General features: G+C 41.1%; 1 protein-coding gene across 1 annotated transcript; it reads right to left on the reverse strand.

Moving 5' to 3' along the window:
* Positions 1-8,995: 8,995 nt before the first annotated feature.
* On the reverse strand, positions 8,996-10,826 carry NPY1R (neuropeptide Y receptor Y1). Its single transcript, XM_009904566.2, has 2 exons — positions 9,993-10,826; positions 8,996-9,871 (listed from the first exon to the last, which is right to left on the reverse strand). Exons 1-2 carry the CDS (start codon positions 10,734-10,736, stop codon positions 9,413-9,415), a joined length of 1,203 nt encoding a protein of 400 aa, XP_009902868.2. The 5' UTR covers positions 10,737-10,826; the 3' UTR covers positions 8,996-9,412.
* Between the last annotated feature and the right edge of the window lie 13,181 nt (positions 10,827-24,007).

Genomic DNA, 24,007 nt, shown 5'->3' on the forward strand with positions numbered 1-24,007 from the left:
TTACTCATTGCAGCAATCCTTTTCTTCTACATAGCTTCCAGGTGAAAAACAAAACAAACAAAACATCCCAAACAGAAGTGCCAGTCTTTGGAAGCCAGGGACCCACATTGTAGTTTGCTACACATGGTCAGAGTTTACTAGAAAATGTGTACCTCCATGATTATTATTTTTCTTGGAACAGAGTTAAAAGCTTCTACAGTATAAGGGTGCATGAAATGTGGATGTATATGAGAAGTCAATAGAGGCTGTCAGCATACAAAGCTTAAATCAAAAGACAAGTGACTCATTTCAAGCAGTAAGTACTCTAGGCTCTAGACATCTAGATGATGTCAAATCAAGTCTTTTCATTTGGTAAAACCAGCTCTTCACAAGAGTGGAGGCCACCCAAAACAGTAGAATTCATAGCAGGTCAGAGCTAAGCCAGATAAATTAACTATTTTCCTTATTACAAGATTAGGGCACAATATGACTAGCATCTTTATGTGACTACACTACCCTAAGCATTGTGCATTTCTGTCCCTGTTCATTTGCTCATTCCTTCCATTAACTTCTGCCTTTCACACCAGGACAAGTCTTCGAGTAACCAGGTGTCAAACTGGCCCAATTCCCTCATGCAAATCTCTTCTGTATTGTTAGGTTTCTTGTTATTAAACTAGGATCTATGCCACAGTTTAGTTTACTCTTCAGCGTGACTAGTGCAAGGCAAAGTCATGGTGTCAGAGAGTTCACTTAATTCTGGACCATAGCTACAAGAGATCTGCATGACCATGATTCTGTAATTTTGGCACTGACTGCTTGCAGTGGGAATAGAGAGTATAAGGGAATTTACAGGGTAAATATAGTGTAAAGATTTCTAAACACAGATATGGAAAGAAACAGTAACAAATTTTCCAAAACCCAGGCTCACTTGGAACTTGTCTTACAATAAGTTTTCTGTTGTTCTGGAGAAATTACTGTATAAAAGATACTTTTAAATAAGCATTGCACAAATATGCTTATCTCAGTTTCTGTTCAATTAAAGCAGACCTCTCTACTCTTGAATTCTAACTATTGGGCACAGTTGCTGGAGGTCTAGCTAAATATTGCTGCTAGCAGGCATTCTCTTTCAGAGAACACTCTGGGATGCTGATTTCCCAGAAAGAGTCTGGAAATTTTTACCAAATTTTACCATTTTTTCTTATAGGCACTTCATTGGTTACCTTCAGTGCTTGAGGTAACCCATTTTAAGCTCCATTTTGTTGGAGCTTTTTCTTTGCCTTCATTCACACCACCATTCTGGGCTCCTCAGTTTAGGAAGGATGTTGACTTGCTGGAGCGTGTCCAGAGAAGGGCAACAGAGTTGGTGAGGGGCTTGGAACACAAGCCTTATGAGGAGAGACTGAGGGAGCTGGGGTTGCTTAGCCTGGAGGAGAGTCAGGGGTGACCTTATTGCTGTCTACAACTATCTGAAGGGAGGTTGTAGACAGGCAGAGGTTGGTCTCTTCTCCCAGGCAACCAGCACCAGAACAAGAGGACACAGTCTCAGGCTGCACCAGGGGAGGTTTAGGCTGGAGGTTAGGAGGAAGTTTTACACAGAGAGCCCATTGGAATGGGCTGCCTGAGGAGGTGGTGGAGTCACCATCATTGGAGGTGTTCAGAAGGAGACTTGATAGGGTGCTTGGTTGCATGGTTTAGTTGATTAGGTGGTGTTGGATGATAGGTTGAATACGATGATCTTGAAGGTCTCTTCCAACCTGGTTTATTCTATTCTATTCTATTCTATTCCATTCCATTCCATTCCATTCCATTCCATTCTATTCTATTCTATTGTCAGGCCTGTCCATAGGCTGCTCATAATACTCTTCATCTCACATCAATCCCAGTTTAAAGACTTCTTTTCAGGTCAGTCATCCTGCCGGCAAAGATACTTTTGCCTCACTTAGTGAGGTGGATCCTATCTCTCTCAAGCAGGTGTTGTTCTTCAGACAGATACTCCTGGTCACAGAAACAAAACCCCTGCTGCCAACACCAGCTGTGTAGCAAAATAGCTTCACAACCAGCCCAGATTGGTTTGTTCCTTTCAGAAACATGCCCTGAACATAATAACTGATAAAGGTTTAAAGCTTTTTAACAAATATATAACATTCACTTAAAGTCAGCATTTCAAAATGCTTAAGTGATATTATACATGTATTTTTAACTGGGTAGCATATAATACTTCTATGATAAAACCTGTAACATGTATGTCCTGTTTAAAAGAATGACATTAAAGAACACATGCTCAGCTTATCCCTCAAAAAGCTTTGGCATATCTGTCAGGTCTAAAAAATTATCAAGGAATTAAAAACTAAAGGAAAATGAGAACATTCAGCTAACATAGATAATTTCCTTAAGGAACAGCAGGGTTAAATGTTCAGTATGCTATCCTGATCCTAGGTAATATAAAATCTATGGGCCTAATAAATTAGTCTGACAGCCTTCAGAGACCAATCTCATTTACCTGCCTCATCTACACCAAAATCTTCTGAACAATGTCAAAGATGTTGCTGCACCTTTGTGCTAATACAGGTGAGACCAGGCTTGGGCTTTATAATTTCATGAAGTCTAATACAAAATTTCCACCAGAAAAAAAACAAACCAATATTAAAATTTCAATTCAAATTTCCTTATGTTGACTTAAAAGTGCCCTTACCTAATTCTGAAGATAGCAATTCTCTGCAGTGGTTTTATTTGTGATTGCTGATGTTGCTGCTGTAGGACAACCATTACCAGGTAAATCCATAACCTTTACTGCAGGCTGAGATTCCTTACTGCCTGGAGTGAATTTTAAATGTAAACTATCCAGTCCAGCTGAGCCTCAAATGGCACAGTAATAATAATAATAAAATAATAAATAATAATTATTATTATTAATAATAAAAGGTGATCCAGTCCAATCTATTAAATATCTTAACATGCAATGCTTACTAGTCTTAAAGCGAAAGAAGTGAACATTTTTGTATATATAGCTTGAAGTTTATTACAAAAAAGAGAAAATTATAATCAATCATAAGGGCCATAGGTAAGGAGACAGTTGTGTTACCCAGTGTCTCTTATGAGCTGGATGTCTCCAGAAGCTGGTCACCAAGTGGAAACACTAGGCTAAGCTTACATTTATATAACATGAGTTAAAATTACAACAAAAGCTTTAAATGAAATTACCTGAAAAACAGTATGCAACAAATACATTTTCTAGTTCTCTAACCCCTAAAACATCATCACATTGCCAGTCATATTTCTACAAACCCTGTATTGGCCTTTCACCCATGTGTTTAAGCACACATTGAATAAGATCTTACAAGAACACGTTTTCACAGAGAGCTTTTATTAAGAATTAATATAAATAGCATAATAAAAGTATCATAGTTTGTGAAGGGAAAAAAAAAAAAGATTACAGAGTGGAAAACAGCAGCACAGTGTCAGTGTGAGCACAAAACAAGAAAGGCAATGAGAGCATTGTTGATAAGGTTACTTTTCCTGCCATAAATAAATTGCCTTCATGTTCAGAAGTGAAAGCAAATGGAGTCATGTGCTGTGGGTGGGTGCAATGAAAAGCTGTTATCTTTTGATTGTGCCAAAAACATTTTGTTTCCTTCATCTCAAAAAGCTATCTAAATTAATCTAAGGTGAAGAATCTTAAAATACATTTTCAGAGTCATTTATAAAGATCCATATTCCTTTTATGATCACAAGAGCAGAGTATCTGTTTACCAGTTGTCCTTTTTGACCACCACTTTGCCCAAAAGACTATTTACATGTCAATATGTTGACCCCAACAATAAACAAATGCTTGAGTCTTTCTTTGAGTCTCTTGGTGTGTATCTGACAGAAAGCATCAAGGCTTCACCTAGATATCTTGAGGTTGTGCTCTTTCCCAAACTTTATCTGTTTCCCTTGTATATCTGAAATGTTGTACAAACTGTGGCAAGCCATGCAGAGCCTTTCCTTTGCTGCAGTCTCAAACACATTTGCATCCAGTGCAAATTTCTTGCTGCTAAGCTTGATCTATGTCACATAACCAGATCACCAACCCAGATCTTTGGAAAACACAAGTCAGTGTGTGCTGTCAGTTTTGCTCCAATGAGCTGGATGTTCTGTATGGATATAATTCCCACATAGGCTCTGTAAAAATCTCTGCAGTGTAAATTTTGAACAACTTACCTACCAGAAACTTGCCAGAAGATAATTTTAATGGGAAAAACTATTTAAAGCACTATTCTGAATAGGGTTGAGTTTTAGCATATACTTGGGCACTTCACAAAATCAGAGTAGAAATTCCTACTACTTCCTCAGAACTCAGCTGCCAGGCATATGAAGTATGAAGTGAGAGTGGAAGCACCACTGAATATGGAGGAAGGGAAGCACTAGTCACTAGGCCTAATGGTGGCCCTGGAAGCTGGCTGTCCCTTAGCAGTCTGTATAGATAATGTAGAGAAAGCCATTTTGGTGATGTGTAGCACCTAGAGCAGAGTAGGCGTGAGTGCCTTGGGTTGCCAATGGAGTAGGCTAGAAAAACTGCCATTCTCCAGATGAAGTTAGTCTTTGGGAATGTTCTCCCTAATTTTTGAAATATCAGCTTCAGTTAGACCATTAACACTGTTTGGCACAAGCAAAATATTAAGTAGAAGCTATTTCTGGCCAAAAGTTAATTAAAGTGTAAGAGACTAAAGCTTGTCGATTTTTTTTCCTCTTACATCTTAAATGCTGCAAAATATAGACAGAAAAAAAAACTTCTTTCACATAAACTTTAGTAGTGACCTGGGTATTTAATAATTACTCAGGGAGGCAGGTATCACATATAAAATACCACAGGAATGAAGAGGATACAGTAGAGCTTGGAGTTGAAAATACCCTTTAGCTGAGACACAGCTGAGCCAGCACTGCACTTTCCTTCAAAGAGTACCTAGACAAATTACTAATTTTAAACAAATTCTCCAGTTTTGCTGGTCTCAGAACACTTTCCTGAGGTCAGAAACAGAATTTGATGAACATGCCTGGATTTAAACATACACTGATTTAGAGTCTGAATATAAATCAGTATCAACTTTTGCTTTCAGGATCTGTTAATAACAGCTAGTACTTTACTGCAAGACAGCAGAATCAGAACCTGCATCAGTAATGACATGTAGTCAGTATCTGATCAAGTGGCCTGAGGGGTTCTGTCATGTTAATTCCTTTTCATGGTTTAATCTGATTTAAGTACATGGCTGGGGGGAGGAAAGTTGATTACATTAAAAAAATTTTTAATAGCCATTTTTTTCCCTGGCATACCTAAAAGCAGGTATATTAATTATTAGTTTCTTCACTGTTATCTCCTTTTTAAAATGGGGATGTAAAAGTTGTGGATTATTGTACGTAATGACAGCAGCACAACCAATAGATACGTGAAAAAAAGCAACATGGGAATACAGAAGTGTATTTTAAGATGACATGCAAATATGTTGGTACATTTACATTGTGCAGAACCTTTAAATGTCTGTGATGTATAAAGGTGAAGATTAAGATTATAAAATAACTGACAAATGAAGCAGATATTAGTGTTTATTAAATAGTTAAAATTGTCACTTAAGGCTATTAAAGTTACAATTTTCATTTAAGGCTGTGTATTTCACATGAAATGTTCTGCATATAAATAGCAAGATATATTATAGATCCGTCATTGCTCTGTTTTTCTGCCAGTAAAACTTTCCTACCATTGTGAAAGAATATGAGGGATCTTTAGAGTTTTGAGATAGGAATCAACATGTGCTGAAGCATGGGAAGTGTGACAAAGTTTGACAAAAGAGCACATAGGAGAAACAAACATAAAATCAGAATGACTGAAAAATGATAGAGAAACATGAAGCTCAACAGCTCACCCTGCAAAGAAATTTAGGATTTAGAAGATGAGAAACCATGCTGGAGCTCTGAAAGTCAAAAAGGAGGATTGCTGTTGTAGCTACATGTCCTGGCTTGGGCTGGAAGAAAGTTAATTTTCTTCCTAGTAGCTAGTATAGTGTTGAGTTTTGGACTTAATATGAGAATAATGTTGGTAACACATCAATGTTTAGTTGTTGCTAAGTAGTGTTTATACTAAGTCAAGAACTTTTCAGCTTCTCATATTGCCCTGCCAGTGGAGACTGGGGGTGCACAAGGAACTAGGAGAGGACACAGCCAGCACAGCTGACTCAGAGGAGCCAAAGGGGTATTAAATACCATATGACATCATGCTCAGTATACAAACTGTGGGGGCATTGGCCAGGAAGGGCAGATTGCTGCTTAGGGTGGTCTGAGCACTGGTTAGCAGGTGGTGAGCAACTATATTGTGCATTGCTTGTCTTTTCTTGAGCTTTATTTCTCTCTCTTTTTGCTGTATTCATTTTTTATTTTAGTTATTAAACTGTTCTTATCTGAACTGATGAGATTTGCTTTTTTCCTTTTTTTTTTTTAATTCTCCTCTCCATCCCACTGTTGAGGGAGGTGAGCAAGTGGCCACGTGGTGCTTATTTGCCTTCTGGGATTAAACCATGTCACCAGATGTCATGTGGGGAAAGTCTCCAGCAGCTTTTGAGCATTCCAGTGTCAAGTCATGAAACCAAAGACAAAAATACTGCTCTCAGTAGATCTCACCTATATGCTGCAAATGTCAGGTCAGAACTTTGTCTTCATAACAAATCTTCAGAAGAGCAATGATTTTGCTTCTGAACGTCTCTAATTGCATTTTCCTGCTGAACACTCTTTACACTGTCTTCATTTCCACTGTCATTTCAGGCAGCATCCCCTGTGCTATTTGTATGGCAATGTGCCAGCCTGCATCCCCAGCAGAGGTTAAAAAGTCTTCTTGCAGGGAAGTGAGGAAATACCTAAGTGAAGCCTGATCCTAGCACAGCAGTGCAGCAGAAAAGTGGCTCCTGAGCTTAACACGGATGAGCCAAAGGAATGCTCCTACTTATACATCACCTTGCTTGGTAGGCAAAAAGCACCTGACATGCATTCTCAGGAGACATTATGAGACAATATCATATGAGCTAAATGATTTGACACCATACCTGAAGTAGGAGAAAAGTTGAAATAGGAGGAATTATGTTCCTATCTCACTGGAGACCTCTGAATCTTAGCATACACCAGTCTTAGGTCTCTGCACCATCAAGCTCCTCTGAAGCTGCTTCAACGCCTACTCTGTATAAACACCAAATTTAGCCTGATCAAAAATTTCTAGGAAATTAACTGGAAAATTCATCAAATAATTCCATTTTCTTCTTCCACTGGGAAGAAGAAAATTTTAAAAAATGGGGAAAAAATGTAAAATTCATTGTGTATTTTGTTTCTAATGGGAAAAACTCACTGTGAGATTCTTAATAGAATAACATGGCTGGGCTTCTACATTGTATCTCTGTGAAAATACACACTCCTTAGAATATGAAAACCATCATAAATTGACCGGGGGGGGGGGGGGGCAGGTAATTTCAGGAGACCTGTTAAATCATTAGCAACATGCTCCATAAAGAGTCACAAAGAAAAGGTAAATCTAATAAAATTCAAAAGGGCAAAACTCTGAATGAAAATTTTGTCTTTTAATTTATTTTCTACATTCCTCTCTGTCCTCAACCACAGAAACTTCCTTTTTTATTAAATTATCTGCCAGTAGAGAAACACATAGAATTATAATGCACAAGAACACATTGCTACTTTAATATTCTACACTGTTCATAAGACAGCACAAGGCACAGTTTTTGACTTTTAAATACTGGCAAACCAAATATTTTTAATTTCTTAGGCATTTATCCATGTCAAATTTAGAACATATTCAATTCCTCATCACATCCTGAGAACTTTTTGCTCAGAAATAGATCATGTCAGATTTACACTTATGCTACATTTACATTTATATCCATATTAAATATCCTTTTCTCTGACAGAATGGTTTAAAGTGACCTTGCTGAAAGAAAGTGGGTTCTATGTTGTATTTTAAAAAGCCAGTTATTCAAAAAGGCACTGGTTTGCACAGCAAAGTACACTGTATGACACAGAACCTCAGCTGTTGTTCGTTTTACAGCAGTCAGGATATGTGAATTTCTCTCAGCTGGGGGTCTAGTCATGTGTATTTTGTGTAATTAGAGGATATATATTTTAAGCAATATCTCACATAGCTCTATTGTGAATATTTGTCAAATATTTCTGTATTTCAACCAGCTGTGCAAACTGCAAGTTTGCAGTTAAAAGTACCAATTACACCCAAACTATATCAATATCCTCCTTTTAAATTTTGCAGATCTTGATTAAACCATCCATTGTCTTGGAGATAAACCAGGCTTTTACCACTGCATCTCAACACAGAGTATTATGAGGCTATACATAATTTATATAGAACAGCAGTAATCATTATAAAAAGACTCAGATAGCTAAAGCTTTTTTTTTTTTTTCACTGATATTCAGTCCTGATTTTCTCTGTCCCCTGTAAGAAAGCAGTTGTACCTTGTCAAGACAGTGAATAGTCCCATGTCCCTTTAGATTCTTGACATAGGATTCAAGGAGAATTTACATCATTCATAGGCTTGGGACACACAGTACATTCCATCCCCAACTCTGTTAGTAATGGCAGATGAAAATGGGTTTTAGGTCTTCTAAATTAAAAAGCCTGTATTGTTAAAATCAGCTATAATCAGTTGGGACTGAAAGCTCATTTGTGCTTTCATTTGCTGTGGTGAAACATCAGAGTTATCCCATTATGCTCTGTAGGATTACTGTAAAGTTTTATTCTTGTAAATGAGAACAGAATTTATCTCTTAATCCTGTCTTTGAACCTAAGTGATTACATCCTGAATGGTCTCTATGAATGAGGCAACTGCATGTCCCCATTTAATGTATTCTACAGGTTTCACGTAATCATTTTAAGCATGCCTACACTGATTTTACAGAATTTCAACATTAATATAAAGTTGGATTAAAAAAAAAAAAAAAAAGGAGGAAGAAGTCTTCAAATCAGAATGTCCTACTTTTATTCTAGGATGGGTGTCCTCTGTAGTGACAGCCTCCCTGTGGTTTATATTCTTTCTAAAGGTCTTATATGAACACTCCTGACAACTACTTCTTTGGAAAAAAAAAATCAATAAATTTATCTTTGTGCTAAAGTGCATAACTGTAAAAAGAAACAGAACCAGACAGCTCTCTATGAAACCCATAGGTAGTAGCAGGTCCCACTATGTCTGTTAATAAGATTCAGATATAACTGCTGAGAACGTTAAAGCAGTAAAAGAGGCAAAAATGCACAGCGTATAACTTCAAAGCGACAACATTCAAAGTTCCTTGGGAAAAGAAGAAAACATCACCCATTTTGTACTTGTTATGTAATTGTGCTTGTCCTTGGACACATTTCACCTGTGATCACACTTCCAGGTGTAGAATTTTTATTACTTTATATTTTGTCATCATCCTCACTATTAATTTTTTTAAATGCAACTGGGCTTGCCTGCTTTAACGAGGTTTTTGAAATATCTGTGTGCATGGTGGACATGGCTATGGTCTCATAATCCTCCTCTTGGGAGCGGAAATTGCAAAAATGAAATAAAAACTGTAGGTCCCTCTGAAAGTTCTTATTAAGAAACCCATAGAAGATGGGGTTCACACAGGTAGAGATCATGGCAGTGAGGTGGCAAATCAGGAACAACAGGTTGTGGCTACAGGTAGTGACAGGCAGAATTTCATGATTCCAATCAAACACAATATTGAAGATGGTGAGAGGCAGCCAGCAAACTGCAAATGCAACCACTATTGAGATCAGCATGATGTTGATCCTTTTGGTTTCAGAGGATCTGTATTTATTGTCTCTCATCTTGTCCATCATGTTGTTCCTTTTTTTTAATCGGATGTATATCTGCAGGAAATTCAACAAAGAGAAACATGTAGGACAATTTAAGCTACAACCATCACATTTGCAAGGATAAACAAACACCAAACAGAATTAAGTACGTAACACAAAAGGATTTTTCTCTTACCTTCAAGTAGCAAATAAATATAAAACAAAGCGGTCCAATGTACTGAATCACCAAAAGCGTTGTGGTGTAAGAAAGCCTGGCAGTGTCCAAGGGGAAAAGGTCCAAACACACATATTTGTCCTTATATTCATCAAATGTTATGTTCCTGAAGGGTTCATCTGTTAACACATGGTAAATAAGGAAAGGCAAAGAGGAAGCCGCGGCTAAAACCCATATGGCAGCAATGCCCATGTAGGCATGTCTATTGCTTGGCCTCCAGCCCCGAGGATTGATGATTAGCTGATGGCGTTCAACAGCAATGAGGACCAAAGAAAAGACTGAGACGGTGATTGAGGCACATTGCACAAAAGGATTCAATTTGCACATGGCCTCCCCAAAAATCCAGTGGTCCATTAAAGTGTACACGAAGGTAAAGGGAAGACACATGATGGTCACTAGAAGATCAGAAAAGGATAGGTTGACAATGAGGATGTTGGTCACATTGCGCATTTCCTTTTGTTTTAAAATAATGACAATCAAGGCCAAATTCCCAGAGACTCCCAGGATTATCACAGTCCCATAAGCCAAGGCCAAAGTGAAGACCATGGCCAAAGGCACATGGCAATCCTCATCCTCAAACTGCAAAATCTGTGAGCTTGTCTCAGAAAAATTCAGGGGACCAGAAATATTTCCCTGGGGGGTGAGGACCGAGGTATTCATATTGTTTCCAGTTGGGGGTAGGACGTTCACAGCCACTGCTGTCATCCAAGCCACTCCCGGAGTTTCAAACGCACCCCTCAGCCCGTCATCTGGTGCTTGGCAGAGCTCGTTGTGCGGTGGCACATCTCCTTTGCACTGCCTGGGGAGAAAGGAAGGAGCAAGGCCAGTCACCCCCAGGCAGATCGCCCTGCCCAGCACCCCCACGCCCGCCCCCGCGGTACAAGCCGGGTCCCTTCGGGGAGCGAAGCTGGCCGGGCTCACCTCCCCGTGGGAAGGTGTTACCAACCCTGCGGCCGGGAAAAGCACCGCCGGAGAATGCCGGTGCCGGCGTCTGATGTGAACCGGCAGCGGGGGCTGCGGTCTGGGAAGGCAGAAGGCAGGATTAAAATACAGGTCTGCAAGGAGCGGGACGCGACCCCTTCCAGGCCCTTTCCCTACAGCACAAGAAACACGAAATTTCAGTGTCTCATCAGTGTACTCGCTGGTTGGTATCTACTTTAACAAGTTGCATCTGCAAAGGTCTCTTTCTCAAGCTGTTCTAAGTGGAGCTACATCAAGCCATTGCCTAAGGGGGGGGGGGGGGGGGGGGGGGGTGGCGCAGAACTCCATCTGACTAACCTGAAGGGCAGAAAAATTACTTCAAAAATTGCTGCATCCTTTTCTAGTTAATGCATGCACTTAATGTGGAGCAGTCGAGTGCCCACTGGCACTGTATCAAAGGCAAATCAGGAACTCTGAACCCCTTAGTCTCAGCTAGCAGGGCTGTACACCAAATAAAGGACACAACAAGCTGGAAGATGAAAAATAGCAAAAATTAGATGCTGCAGAAAATTTCTTTACCCATGCAGTGGGTATGCTTAGATAGGCATGCCAAAATAATCACCTTTTCACAAGGCCTTGAATTAAAAGAAAAAAAAAATCAGAGAAACTCAGGCTTTTATGCTCAGGAAGGAAAAAAAAAATAAAGGGCAGGCAGGCAGGAAAGAAAGAAGGAAGGCAGGAAGGCAGGAAGGAAGGAAGGAAGGAAGGAAGGAAGGAAGGAAGGACATCAAATAACCTAGAACATCTTTAGTCCAGCTCTCTATTACCGGCAGCCACACTGAATCTGGACCTTCCCTCTGCCCACTCTCCCATAAGCTAAATTTATTGCTCAATTAACCTTACATTATCACAATGAAAGAAATGTCACTTAAAATTCACACTAGTGGGTTTCAAGCCTGGCTCCATGTGACACTTATCACAAAAGCTGTAAAAGCATTGGCCACTAAAATGTGCTTTATTAAATGTTACCCTTGGATGGGTGAGCTTTTGGTCTTAAATGATACTGGATACAAATCTCAGTGCCATCTAAGTCTCCAGAGCAGAATTGTCTTTGTTACTGGTGGCATTCTTTTTAACCAGCCACATGTTTGTGATCTGGGTCTGCCTCTTCACCGGGGGATGGCCAGTGTGCAAGGGCTAGGCTTGCAGCTCCAGCTTCTTCTGAGGGTCAGCCAAAGGATGGCCATGCCATCACCATGTCAAGAGCTCACTTCAGCTGGCTCTGCTGGCTCTTTATATAATCACCACATGGCTACATGAAACCACAACAGGAAACATATCTTGCCTCTGACTGACAATTTTCTGTCAAAGTAATCATCAATGATTTCAGACAAAAGGCATCTCTGCTTGAGATTTGGCTGCTTTGATTTTCAATCTAGCTAGGCATGCACCTGAGAACTTCTCACCCCCATGGCCTCTTGAAGAATCACTTTAGCCAGAGCCAGAAGTGGATGCTTTACCCAAAGGGTGATATAGAGAGCCAGGACTCTTCAATCTGAACAGTATAACTTTACCCTAGCCCTGAACCCAGTCTCTGGGTTTAATCATGTTCTTCACTGTCATTCACTACAAGGTAGGCAGTCCAGGATGATAGCAGCAGCAGAGTGGGTGAGAAGCTATGTCCTGCAAGGAGACAACTGGAAAGGTTATCTCACCAGCTAGAACCAAACTGCATCCAGCAAGGAAGTGGCCTCCGTTTCTCTTGATTTTTCTTTTCCCTTAGCCAAGTCTGCTCTTGGATATTTATTAGCTATCAAATTCAAAACCAAAAAATGCCATTGCTCCTTCTTCCCTCACCTCTCCCCATAACAAAGATGACACCCAAGAGTGTAGCTCTGAACCAGTTCAGAAACACAGCATTGCTGGCAAATGATAAGGAGCCCTTCCTCCATGCCCAACTCTCCAAAATGGACCAGACATCAGGAGGGGTTGAAATTGCATTTCCTGGACAGCTGTTCTGTTCCCTGTCCCCTACTCCACCAGCTTCCAAGCTAGGAGGAAAACTCTCCCCATCCTAGGGGCTGGCGTGCAGTGGGGAGAACCCATAGCACTGCAGACCCCCTTGGGTGATTGCACAGTCTTTGTCACCACACATACCCTTACAATTCTCCAGGAGGGTTTTGGTCAAAAGTTTAGCAGCAAAGACAGAAAGGGTGAAGTAATGTGCAGTGAGGTGTCACGAAATGCACTGTAAAACTATTGCAGCTCTTCAAAAGGAAGCACAAAATACTCAGCCTCTGCTGATGGTTCACCCAGCCACTTGCATGTCCACCCTGGAGCTTATGTTTCCCTGTGATTTTGTCATCTGCACCGAAGAGAGCAAGCAAACACCAATCTAACCAGCACACAACCACCCTCCGTCATGGGAAAGCAACCGCTGGGGAAACTCACCTTGCAACTGCTCTGCCTGTCTTGATCTGCTCAGGGGCTGGCTCAGGAGGCTGGATGGAAAAGAAGGATTAGGGGAAAGGGAAGGATCTTCTGGTATTCCTCCAGCTGGAGATCCTCAAGATTGGTGAGAAAGGATGGAGACTTCCCCTTAAAGCTGAACTCCACCTTATCCCATTATCACATGATGGTGCTCTGCCGAGCAGGTCCTGAAAATCTCACTGCAAGTACATCACCTTTAAATTCCACATCTGGGGGTGGGTTGCCTAGTAATTCCGAAATAAATGCAATTAAATATTGAAACAAAAGAGGAGGGGGGAGAGCGCAGGGAAAAGCTCAGGAAGCGAGACAGTTTCAGAGCGCTGTCTGGCTGTTTCAGCATTTTGACTGCAAGTTGTTGCCATCTTGTGGCCAAACTCGAGATGGGAATAGAAGCTCTGTCGGAAAGGGGACGAGGTGATTTTAAGCATAAGGAACAAGTTACAAATTTCGGGTTTATCCTTTTAAACCAGTACAGCTAGCGCCTAGTCTATTTAATGGAGCTATATTAATAAGAATTGTCAGCTTGCTGTTCTTGCTATTATTTAATTTTTTTTTTCAGCTAGAAGCACTAAGAACCTGTTTTAAAAGTAAATTAAGCCAACAATCAAGCCTCAAAAATACAGCTATCACTGCGGCCCTTGTGGGTATTTTCCTGATTCATCCCAGCCAAGAGGTTCAGCATCCTGAATGACCTGTGGAAAAATAAAGGGTTTTCTGCAGGTTCATACAGAGCAGTGGGATATTCCAAAGAGCTGGAAGGAAAATGCACCCTTAATAATAAAGAACAAATCTCCACAGTGAGATGTAGAGCTGGAAAGGTGGTAGCTGTTGCCTTGATCAGGAATTCTATTTCTTTTGAAATCTCCAGTTTCCAGCAACCAGACTTTTTCTTCAATACATCTGGCACGAGTAGTTCTGAAAACTGTTGCCAGATACAGAAAGATCATTTACTGTTTGCTGAACAAATTCCTAAAAATCAAAATGGAAAATTTTATTTCCCATTCAGTTTTTTCATTATCCTGAACTACCTTGATTTGTCACTCACAAAAAAACACTGCTGCAGAAGATGTACTTCAGTGGGCATAAAACCCATCAAGTTTGAAAGTCTGAGTAAAGGTACCCAGATATACTGCAGGCCCACTTTGAAAATGCCATGACAAACCCTGTGGGCTGTATGAGAAATTTAAATTTATTGGAAAACAGAAGTGCCCTAATTCTTCCAAGGCTCCAGATTCAAGTGCAAGGAATTACATGCTCTTACATTCTTACCTTCAGGCACACTCATATGGCAACACTGTTACACTATGGATAACCCTCAAGGAACTATGATACTTATAGCTAAAAAAATCAGTTGTACATAATAAATTATTTTAATTTATTTTTTTTCTGACAGCATGAGCTTCACAAGGAGGTGTTAGAACCAAGCACACAGGCTGACGTTTACTCTGTATTTCCAGGAGCTCAACTCAACTGCATTGTAACTGCAGTGCTTTGTGAAAAAAAGGAAAGTGCAGGCATATTTCGAGGTTCCTATAAACCAGTAACTGGGGCACTGTTGACATTAAAAATCAGCAGCCAGAAGGTAAGTGCAAGCTGTATATAATGCCTCTCAAGAACTTCAGTCATACCTGGGTCATCAGTTTCTATTTGAGCAAAGCAAAGGTGAATACGCTCAGTGTGGTAGTTTTAGGCTATGCCTTTAAAATTTAGCTGCAGATTTCAGGCAGAAAAGCAGAAAAATGTAAATAAATCACTATTTGGTGTAAAAAGGAAACCAAAATATTATTCTAAACAAATTCATTGGATAAAAGTCTGGGATAAGAGAAGCTGTCTCATAACAATTCTTCACATTTCCCCATTCTTGTCTCTTCTCCTCTGATCCTGGATGTTTTGCTTTGCTCGGGAGAAGATAACATGCTTCTGCCTGACCTTGGGGTAAGTCTAACCCAATGCTTTCTCTATACTCCTTTCTCTCTCTTGGGACAGGGGGATTTGGGGGGGCAGTGGAACAGGCTTCTCTGGTCTTCTGACCGGGGTGGGGGAGGGTTGTGTTGTTTGCTAATTGTAAATATCTGTATAATTGTGGTGGTTTGAAAGGAAAGGCTCTGCTTTCCCTCCCCCACTGAGAAAGAGACCACGGCTAAACCCAGTCGGAGAAATGAGATTATATTTTACAAGGAAACAGATTCTATGTAACACAACAAATACAGGTATTTTACAATATATACAGGAATATACAGCAAATGAACTCAACCAGAAACCAGACCCCCCACAAAGGGGGCTTCCCCCTGTGCCCCCTTCAACCCCCTACCTCCCTTCTCCCCCAAAAGAGGTAGAAGAAGAGACGAGGACAGTTAACAGGGCAGGAAAAGAATAAAGGCCTTGCACAGGGAGTTAGTATCTTATCTTAGTTGGCCAGAATCCCAGAAGCAGATCCAGCCGAAAGGGACAGCGAAGGAAGGAAGACTGAGAGAAAGTTCCCAGCTCCCCCGGGTCCAATCTGACCTCCCACAATCCTTGGCCAATGAAATTCGTTTAGAATACCAAAATATTTTACAAACATTTAGCCAGTGTGCCCCTTCCTTAAAGGCACAGCATCAAACGGCCACAATAATATTGTAAATACTGTATATTTTGTACATAGTCGTTGCATTCCATTGTAGAGTGTAGTTTTTGCTTGTAAATACAGCTTCATTTGCTTCTGAGTTGGTCTGGCTAAAAGTTAATGCTGGGGGGAAACTTCAACCCACCACAGAGATCTAAGCTGAAGACACTGTAAAGAACATATTTCTGTCTGAAGAAGTGACACTCTAGGACATGTTGAACTCACGATCACATTAAAGAGGGGAAAAAAAAAAATATTGTCCAATAAGGAGGTTTTAAGACCATCAAATGTATTGGTAGGAAGGGAAAAACTCTTTTTTGATGCTAGGATGATCTTACTACTTCCTGGTAATACTCTTACCTAAATGGGCAAGATGGCCAGTTGAAAAATTAAAATAAACACTATGTGATGCAGAATTGCAGTACTCTGCCAGCAGGTATTCAGAGCAGAGATACATTTTGAGGGCCTATTAAAAATAAGAGGCTTTGATTTATATGACAAAGTTTTGATAGTGGGACAGGGCTGCAGGTGTGGCTCCTGTTAGAAGACACCAGGAGATGCCCCAGTGTTGGACAGGCTATTTTCAGATAACTGCAAAATGGAGCCAGTGTCCAAAGATGAGCCCATCAGCTGATGGTGCTCCTGTGGTAACATACTTAAGAAAGGTAACAAATGCTGTGTACCAGTTGTGAGAGAGGAGTAATAAAAACAAACAGCTCTTCAAACATCAAGGTCAGTGAAAAAAAGAGGGGGAGGAAGTATTCCTGGAGCTGGAGCAGATGTTCCCCTGCAGCCCATGGAGGACCATGGTAGAGCAGATATCCATGCTGTGGTCTGTGGAGAGAAACCCACACAGGAGCTGGTTTTCTAGCAGGAACTGTGAGCTGTGGGAATCCCACATAAAAACAATCCATTCCTGAAGGAAAGGACCCATGCTGGAGCAGCTCTTGAAGAACTCCAGCCTGTGGGAAGGATGCAGGCTGAAGCAGTTCAGGAAGGACCATATGCCATGGGAGGGACCCCATAGTGGAGCAGGGGAACAGCATGAAGAGGAAGGAGCAGAGACATGTGATGAACTGACCACACCCCACATTCTCCATCCCCCTGTGCTGCCAGGGTGGGTGTGAGTGTAGAAGTGTCAGGAGGAAGGAGGAAGGTTGATCCTAGGAAGTCATATTGGTTTTCTCTGAAGCACTTTGCATACATCTGAGTACTAAACCACACTAACAAATAACCGGAAAGACAGTCACTTTTCAAACTCTTCTCATTACAGCTATATAAAATGCATGTTGTGCAGTAAATGCCATAGCATCAAAGTAGGTTCTGTAGGAAACTCAGGCTTTAGCAGTTCCTAGATATTTTGTGCATCTTCAATCTCAACATCAAGCTTAGTGTCTCCAGCTGGAGCATCAAGCTCTCAAAAACATCAAATGATTCTTCAGCAACTCTTCTATTGATTACCACTGTCAGGACATGATAAAAGTGGAGTAGGAAGGTAGCCATTGTGTTAAAGATTATCCCCTTCCAGGAAGTAAATTATTTCAGTGCATCAAAGACACCCTGGACTGGAAGGCTGGGTTTGTTTGTACGTGTTTATGTGTGCAGAAGCATGATATTGCAGGAAGAGCACAAGTAAAATAAACAAGCACAAGTATCTGAACTAAAGAAACAGAACAGCTTGAGTAAAAGAATACAGAATTTCTCTGAAGCAAAAGCACTGAGAAGGGAACAAGATGCTTGTAAGAAATACATAGAAAAAAAATATGCCAAGAGATTGGCCCATTAAGATTCACTTTCACTATAACTCTCAAAAAATTGAAAACACATCATAAAATGAGGCTACCAGTTGGCTTACAATGTATTGCCATGTGTTCAGGTAATCCAATCCCTCTGCAAAACTTAAATCCACCAAGTATAAGAATACCACAAGAGTAGCTTGTTGTTTCTATTGTATATAAACCAAGCTTTAGCCAGCACTAGGGAAATTAACGGAAATACCCTCTGAAGGTTTTTTTATCTTTATTGTTATTGTTTTCATTTTCTAGTAATGAATGTCAGTACCATCAAATACTTGCATTTCACATTATGCTGTTCACACTCCTTGGGGCAGAACTCTGTCAATAGACTAGATGTTTTGTTGTCAAGTACAAGGAGAATAGCAGCAGGTTCTCTGTTTGGCTAAGAGACTGCATCTGACACCAAATATAACAACGCTCCATTCAACTGCTAATGTCACATACCTAAAGAAATGTTAATAATTACATGGTTAATTTCTTCTAGGAGTCTTATTGCTGTGTCTTCATTTTCAACAATACAGCCAAACTAACTAGTGTAAAGCTATTCTGATCATACAGTGTTACTTACAGAATTATCAAGGTATAAACTAAACTATGTCCACACAATTAAAATACTAAGTCATTACTTTCTGCTACAGCTACCTGACTCTGTCCATTTAGGGTTCAAACTCATGTCTACTCATATACAAGCTCTTGTACAAAGGAGAAATAGGCCCTGTATTTATCTATGATCATCCAAAAGGGGCATTAATAGTCCATATAGTATAACATCAGCCAGTGTAACATCAGCCAACAAATGTGATGATACATTAGGCAGCAAAAATGATTGATTACATGCTCACTTTTGGAAGTATTTTATTACCTAGCAAACAGATGTCCTGCCTTTTATCACAAAGATGCCAACCACTGCAATCCCTTTAGTAGTCCAAGGCTCACTGCCTTCATGCCAAGTTGATTTATGCAAGGTAAGAATGTGTGAAAGGGCTGGGCAATACAGAAGCCAGACATTAGTGGTAATTTTGATAATATTTTGCAATAGTATTTTAACAGTATTTTTGTGGGGATGAACAATTGGTTTCATGTTTGGAAAAAAATTTGACCAACAGAAATGCTTTATCTCACAAAATGCCTCAAACTCTAGTATCCATGTCTTAACCTTTAATCTTGCCCAAGGATAGGTGCTCCATTGGTTGCAGCCTTTACGATAACATTAGACTGACTCAGGATGATCGTCTACATGCTGTGGAATTTGGACATTAGGTAGCTTCAACTCTGACTTTTTGTGGCATTCATCAGTTTTCACCAAATTCCATTGGAGCTTTGAGTCTTTGTGTCTTCAGAGTGAGCCTTTAGAGGCTAAATCTTCTTATATATTGGGATGATACTTTCAAAACAAAGATAGATTCAGGAATGCAGTAAGAAGCATGCCAAAAAAAAAACCAAACCACCCAAACAAAAAACAGCTGCATTCATATAACAGAATTCTCTCCTGTATTCTCTCCTATCATGCCCTTCTGACTCGGAAATCTCAGCTTCCTCTCTCTAACGTGCTATTTTTCTTTTCCAGATCCTCTTTGCATCACCACTTTGTACTTCCTTGAGGGATCCTCTATGGTTTCAACAACCCTATGAAGGCTGGTTTCTAGGGAACTTGTACTACTATCTGTTGTCAGTCCTGACATTAAATATCCCTGATGCCATTACCTCTCCTATCTAGATCATCTACTTTATTATTCAGTAGTATTACGGGCAAGAGAGAAGCACACAAACAATACAAAGGAAAAAAATATAATGGTCTGAATAACAGTAATTGCCTATGATGTGCACAAATATCAGGGATGAATTGTCCAAATGCAGCAGAGAGAAATCTGGTGTTATTTATAGGGGGAGGGGAAGAAGAATGGGGGAAGCAGGTGGACAAATAAAACCATACCTGGTAGTAAATTACTGGTTGATGAACCCTCCTGAAAGAAGACAACTAATAAAACAAGTATGATGTTTTATTCTGTGAGAAAACTGCTTTGTGGAAGGACTACTTGTAGTACTGATTGCTCCTGCTAAGGAGCATGTCATTTAGGAAGGCTGTTTGGAAAACTGTAGTAGATAACTGCGTGCTTTAGAAATGGTCAGCATAGAGGTAGGCTGCTTGTGCGTTTAATGAAGGTACAAAGACATGCCACATAAATCATAGCTGTAGAATGCAAGAAACCATAATTACCACCTGTGGGCTCTGCCAGTGGATTTAGATTATTTTTTTAGAGGCACTGTCAGTCTGCTGTAGCCAGGTATTTTCAGAGGAAGACACGGTGTCTCTAAAACTTCCCTTTTTCTAGGAAGGAACTTCCACATCAAGAAGTGGGGCTAGCAATGTGAAAATCTTCCCTGGAACAAAGGACACCTCAGTAAATTGATGCCCTGAGAGATGGTCTTAATACCACTACCACCACAGACTAGAACCAGGGTGAGTTTCTGTCTTCATAGCAAATATTTCTGTGAAAAGCCTCAAAGCCATCAGTGTTAAGTGGGAAGATGGTCAGAAATGTTAAGAACAGCTTCTCAGCCCTAAACCGGATTAATATGGTTCTCCTTTGTGACTAATAGGAGAGCTGTCTTAAAACGATGCGATGGATTGGCACATCACTTCTACCTGGCAGCTCCCTGTGCTCCACTTGCACATGCAGTGATTCACCAGCAGTGGGTGGTGAATAATGCTGAAACGGGAGAAAGATGGGACGCAATCTTCCTCAAAATCCTGAGCTCATCTGTCGAAGATTAAGGTTAATTGCTCCATGATCACTTACCCTAAAATGAGTTAATTTAATCTAATTTAAATAAGGAACCTAACTGGACTTTCTGAATACAATATGGTTGGTCCAGCTGTTTGATCTTTTGAGTGGTATGGTCCTTCACAGGCTAATTACACTGCCAGCTTTTCTGCAGTGCTGTGTTAATATTAACTGTCAAAGAAGTGCCTTGGCAAAATGAGAAAGTCATTACATTTTTGTGTCAGAATCTGCCACTTGTGCTCCCAGAGACCTGCATGTCACTCAGTTCTCCAGCAGCCCTGTAATTGGACTATGATCAATGACTCTTCTTGTGCTAGAAGATAGCAGCTGGTGAGAACAGCAGAATTTGTCTTTTCATGCTTTGTGCTATGACATACCCATCAATTTTTACACTTTAAAACATCACTCATTTAAAGAAATGCCCTGCCTTCCCACTGATGGCCCAAGTAAAATTAAAACGACCCTTCAGATATTTGCCTCTGTAAGAAATGAATTACTCAATCCAGAAAGGAAAACTATTTGGGTGGAATCCATCACCTCCCACCTGTTCTAAAATAATGGTAAAAATTAGAGGGTGTCCGAGCAGTATGGATCAATACAGTCAGAGCTCCGCGACAGCCAAAGTGAGTGGGACCAGGGAGGACTCAGGTCGTTGCCTGGCTATGCTCATTCTTCCCCACGTCCCGCGACGCGTAGAGCATTTGTGTCCTGAATTCCGGGTGAGACACCGAGCACATCTCTTAAATGAAGGCAAGCGCGGGTGTGTTTACAGTTTCGCTGTATTTCCATGGAAACTCTAACTACCGAACCGAGCACGGCCGGAATCGCAAGCTCCAGGTACCGCCCGGAACGGCCTCCCGGGATGCGCCCGCGCGACGGCCCCAGACCTGACCCCGCTAGCGCCCTGCCCAGCAGCGAGCGTGGCGCCCGGCACCGCTGGTGGCTTCGCGCCGCGGGGCCCAGCCCTCGGCCGCAGGAGAGCCCCGCCGCACCTGCGTAAGATGCGCCGCCAGGCAGCCGGGGGGCTGCGCGCTTCGCCCGGCTCCCGGGGAGCCGTGCTTCCCGCACCGCGGTGCTGGCCGGAGCTATGAGTGCTGCGCGCCTCGTCCTGCACCCGCGACACGCACCGTGGCCCCTTCCGCCTACCATCGCTGGGACGCTCCGAGGTAACGCTGCGCGGGGCGCGGAGCCGCCGCGCAGAGACCAGGCACCCTCCCCGCGCGGGGTGGCTGCGCAACTTTGCGTGGGGTAGCGCGCTGCCACCACGGAACTGTCTGTGCGTCACCGCAGCCTCGGGGCTTCGGTTGCCCTGGCCCCGGCTCGGCCCCGGCGGCTGCAGGGAGCCCGGGGCTCTTGGCTGAAGGCAGGTGCGTGGTTTGGGACGTAGGGAGGTTCGGAGCGCACATTACAAAGTGATTCCCTAGGGATGTGTGGAAGGGCCAAAATAAGTCTGTCTGGTTTTGGTTTGGTGTTTTTTGTGTTTATGGTTTTTTGTTTTGTTTTAGTTTGGTTGGTTGGTTTTGGGGTTTTTTTTGTGATTGGTTTTGTTTGTTGTACTTTGTTTTTGTTGCCTGCCCCCCACTTCACAAGTCAGGGGCTGCTGTGCTCCCTGGTGTACAATGTAGTCATGCATTTCAAGTTTTCTGTTCTGGCCAAAGTATACCCCATTAGATTGCATATAATTTCCTTGGAGCTAGAGAAATAATCTTATTAGTTGGCTTTTGCTTATTTTGGGAGGCTGTGTTCTTGTTTTCCAAAATAATGTTGCAATTCTCAGACACAGAGAGACATACTATTAACATGCACAAAAATCTATTTGTCTGGATTTCTAAAGTAATCTCATTCCTTTGAATTCTTCGAGGTTCTTGAAGTAATTTTTTGCTGTTGTGTGTAATGAACAGGAACATTTGAAGCGGCAGCATTTCACCTTTAGCTAGTGAATGCAACTCTTCAGTGGTTTCAGTTTTTGGCTCAGACATTATCTCAGTCTTTAATGATGTCAGGGCATCCATTTCTCAAGTAGCAACAGCATAACTCTGCTTTCTTTAAGCTTAGGTGGTCAGGTGGTTACAGCCTGTCATATTAGCTATGTATAACTGTGTAGAAATTGAAAGGCTTTCTTTGACTTTATTTTCTATACAGCCCTGACACCACTCCAGTATTATGGGTGCAGAAAGATTGCATTCCTTAGGGAATTTTCACATTTTGCTTCCTTTCTGTATGTGTCCATCTTTATTTATTTTTAAGGCAGTGAAAAGGCCTCCTAAGGCTGTAATTTTTTCACAGCTGTAATGATTAGTTGTCCTGTTACACAGACTGACCTGACTAGGCTATGCAGGGACCAGCAGTCAGAGTCAACTTAGTACTGATATTGAAGGGTGAAAACTCTTATGCGTTAATAAACCTTAGTATAAGCATCTCATCTAATATAAAGGATATTTTATGACAGAAGAATTGCCTTCAGAGGAGTAGGGTTGCCTGCCTGACTTCTGTGTTTCACAGAATTACAGAATGTCCCCTTAAATATGGAGAGAAAGAGAAATATCTAGCCTATTCACTCTATTAAATTTTGATTTATTAATTTTGCATATTTTGGGTTATGTGGTGCCTCTAAACCAGAACAGTGGCTTAAATTCTCCCTGGCACTTGGGCCTTAGATCAACTGCAACTGAAAATTTCTCTGAAGCATGGTTTTGGGGAAAACTAGAATCATAGTAATCAGATAGTTAGGTATATCACAAACAAATATGATTTGAGGAGGTTTTACTTGAAGTCTTTCAAGGTCACAATACATCAGCTTTCATAAAATACATTTTACTGTAAAAGGTAACCACAAATACTACTGGTGCTTAATGTTAACTGCATTCGTTTGGTTCTGACAGTAAATATTCAAAACCACCTTGGATCCTGCCGTGAAGCTTCAGTCCCTCCTGCCTTGTGCAGCCTAGTCTTCTGTCTCAAGCATCCCATTGAAACTAAATCACAGAATCAATAAGGTTGGAATGAGACTTAAGCAAACCCATTTCAAGTTCACAGGGTGTGATCTCATACAAGTGTAGCTGAGCACAGTCTTGGGGATCATACCTAGACTAGGAACACAGAAAGAGGACCTCATTTGCTTGACTAATTGATGTGGGAAATGAAAGTGATCCAACTTTTGGAGATGACAGCTAGAAAGTCTCCATCGGGTACCTTTGAAATGATTACATTTGTTCTTGAAAACATGCACAGGATCATTCTGGTACTGTGGTGCATTCAACTGAGAAATGCACTTCAAACATAATGAGAACATTTTCAAAAGAAGCTATGTTATTTAACTGTCTTTCCCACAGCAGGATTTTCAGGAATCTTTATTTCTCTGAAAACTACATCCATAGG

Source organism: Dryobates pubescens, chromosome 1, assembly GCF_014839835.1.
Source record: "Dryobates pubescens isolate bDryPub1 chromosome 1, bDryPub1.pri, whole genome shotgun sequence".
Lineage (NCBI taxonomy): Eukaryota > Metazoa > Chordata > Aves > Piciformes > Picidae > Dryobates > Dryobates pubescens.

Excerpts from the sequence above, each read along its gene's own strand:
- NPY1R (XM_009904566.2), bottom strand. The coding sequence starts at position 10,736 with ATGACAGCAGTGGCTGTGAACGTCCTACCCCCAACTGGAAACAATATG. Across the intron at positions 9,872-9,992 it reads TATTTATTTGCTACTTGAAG|ATATACATCCGATTAAAAAA; the intron begins GTAAGAGAAAAA and ends AATTTCCTGCAG.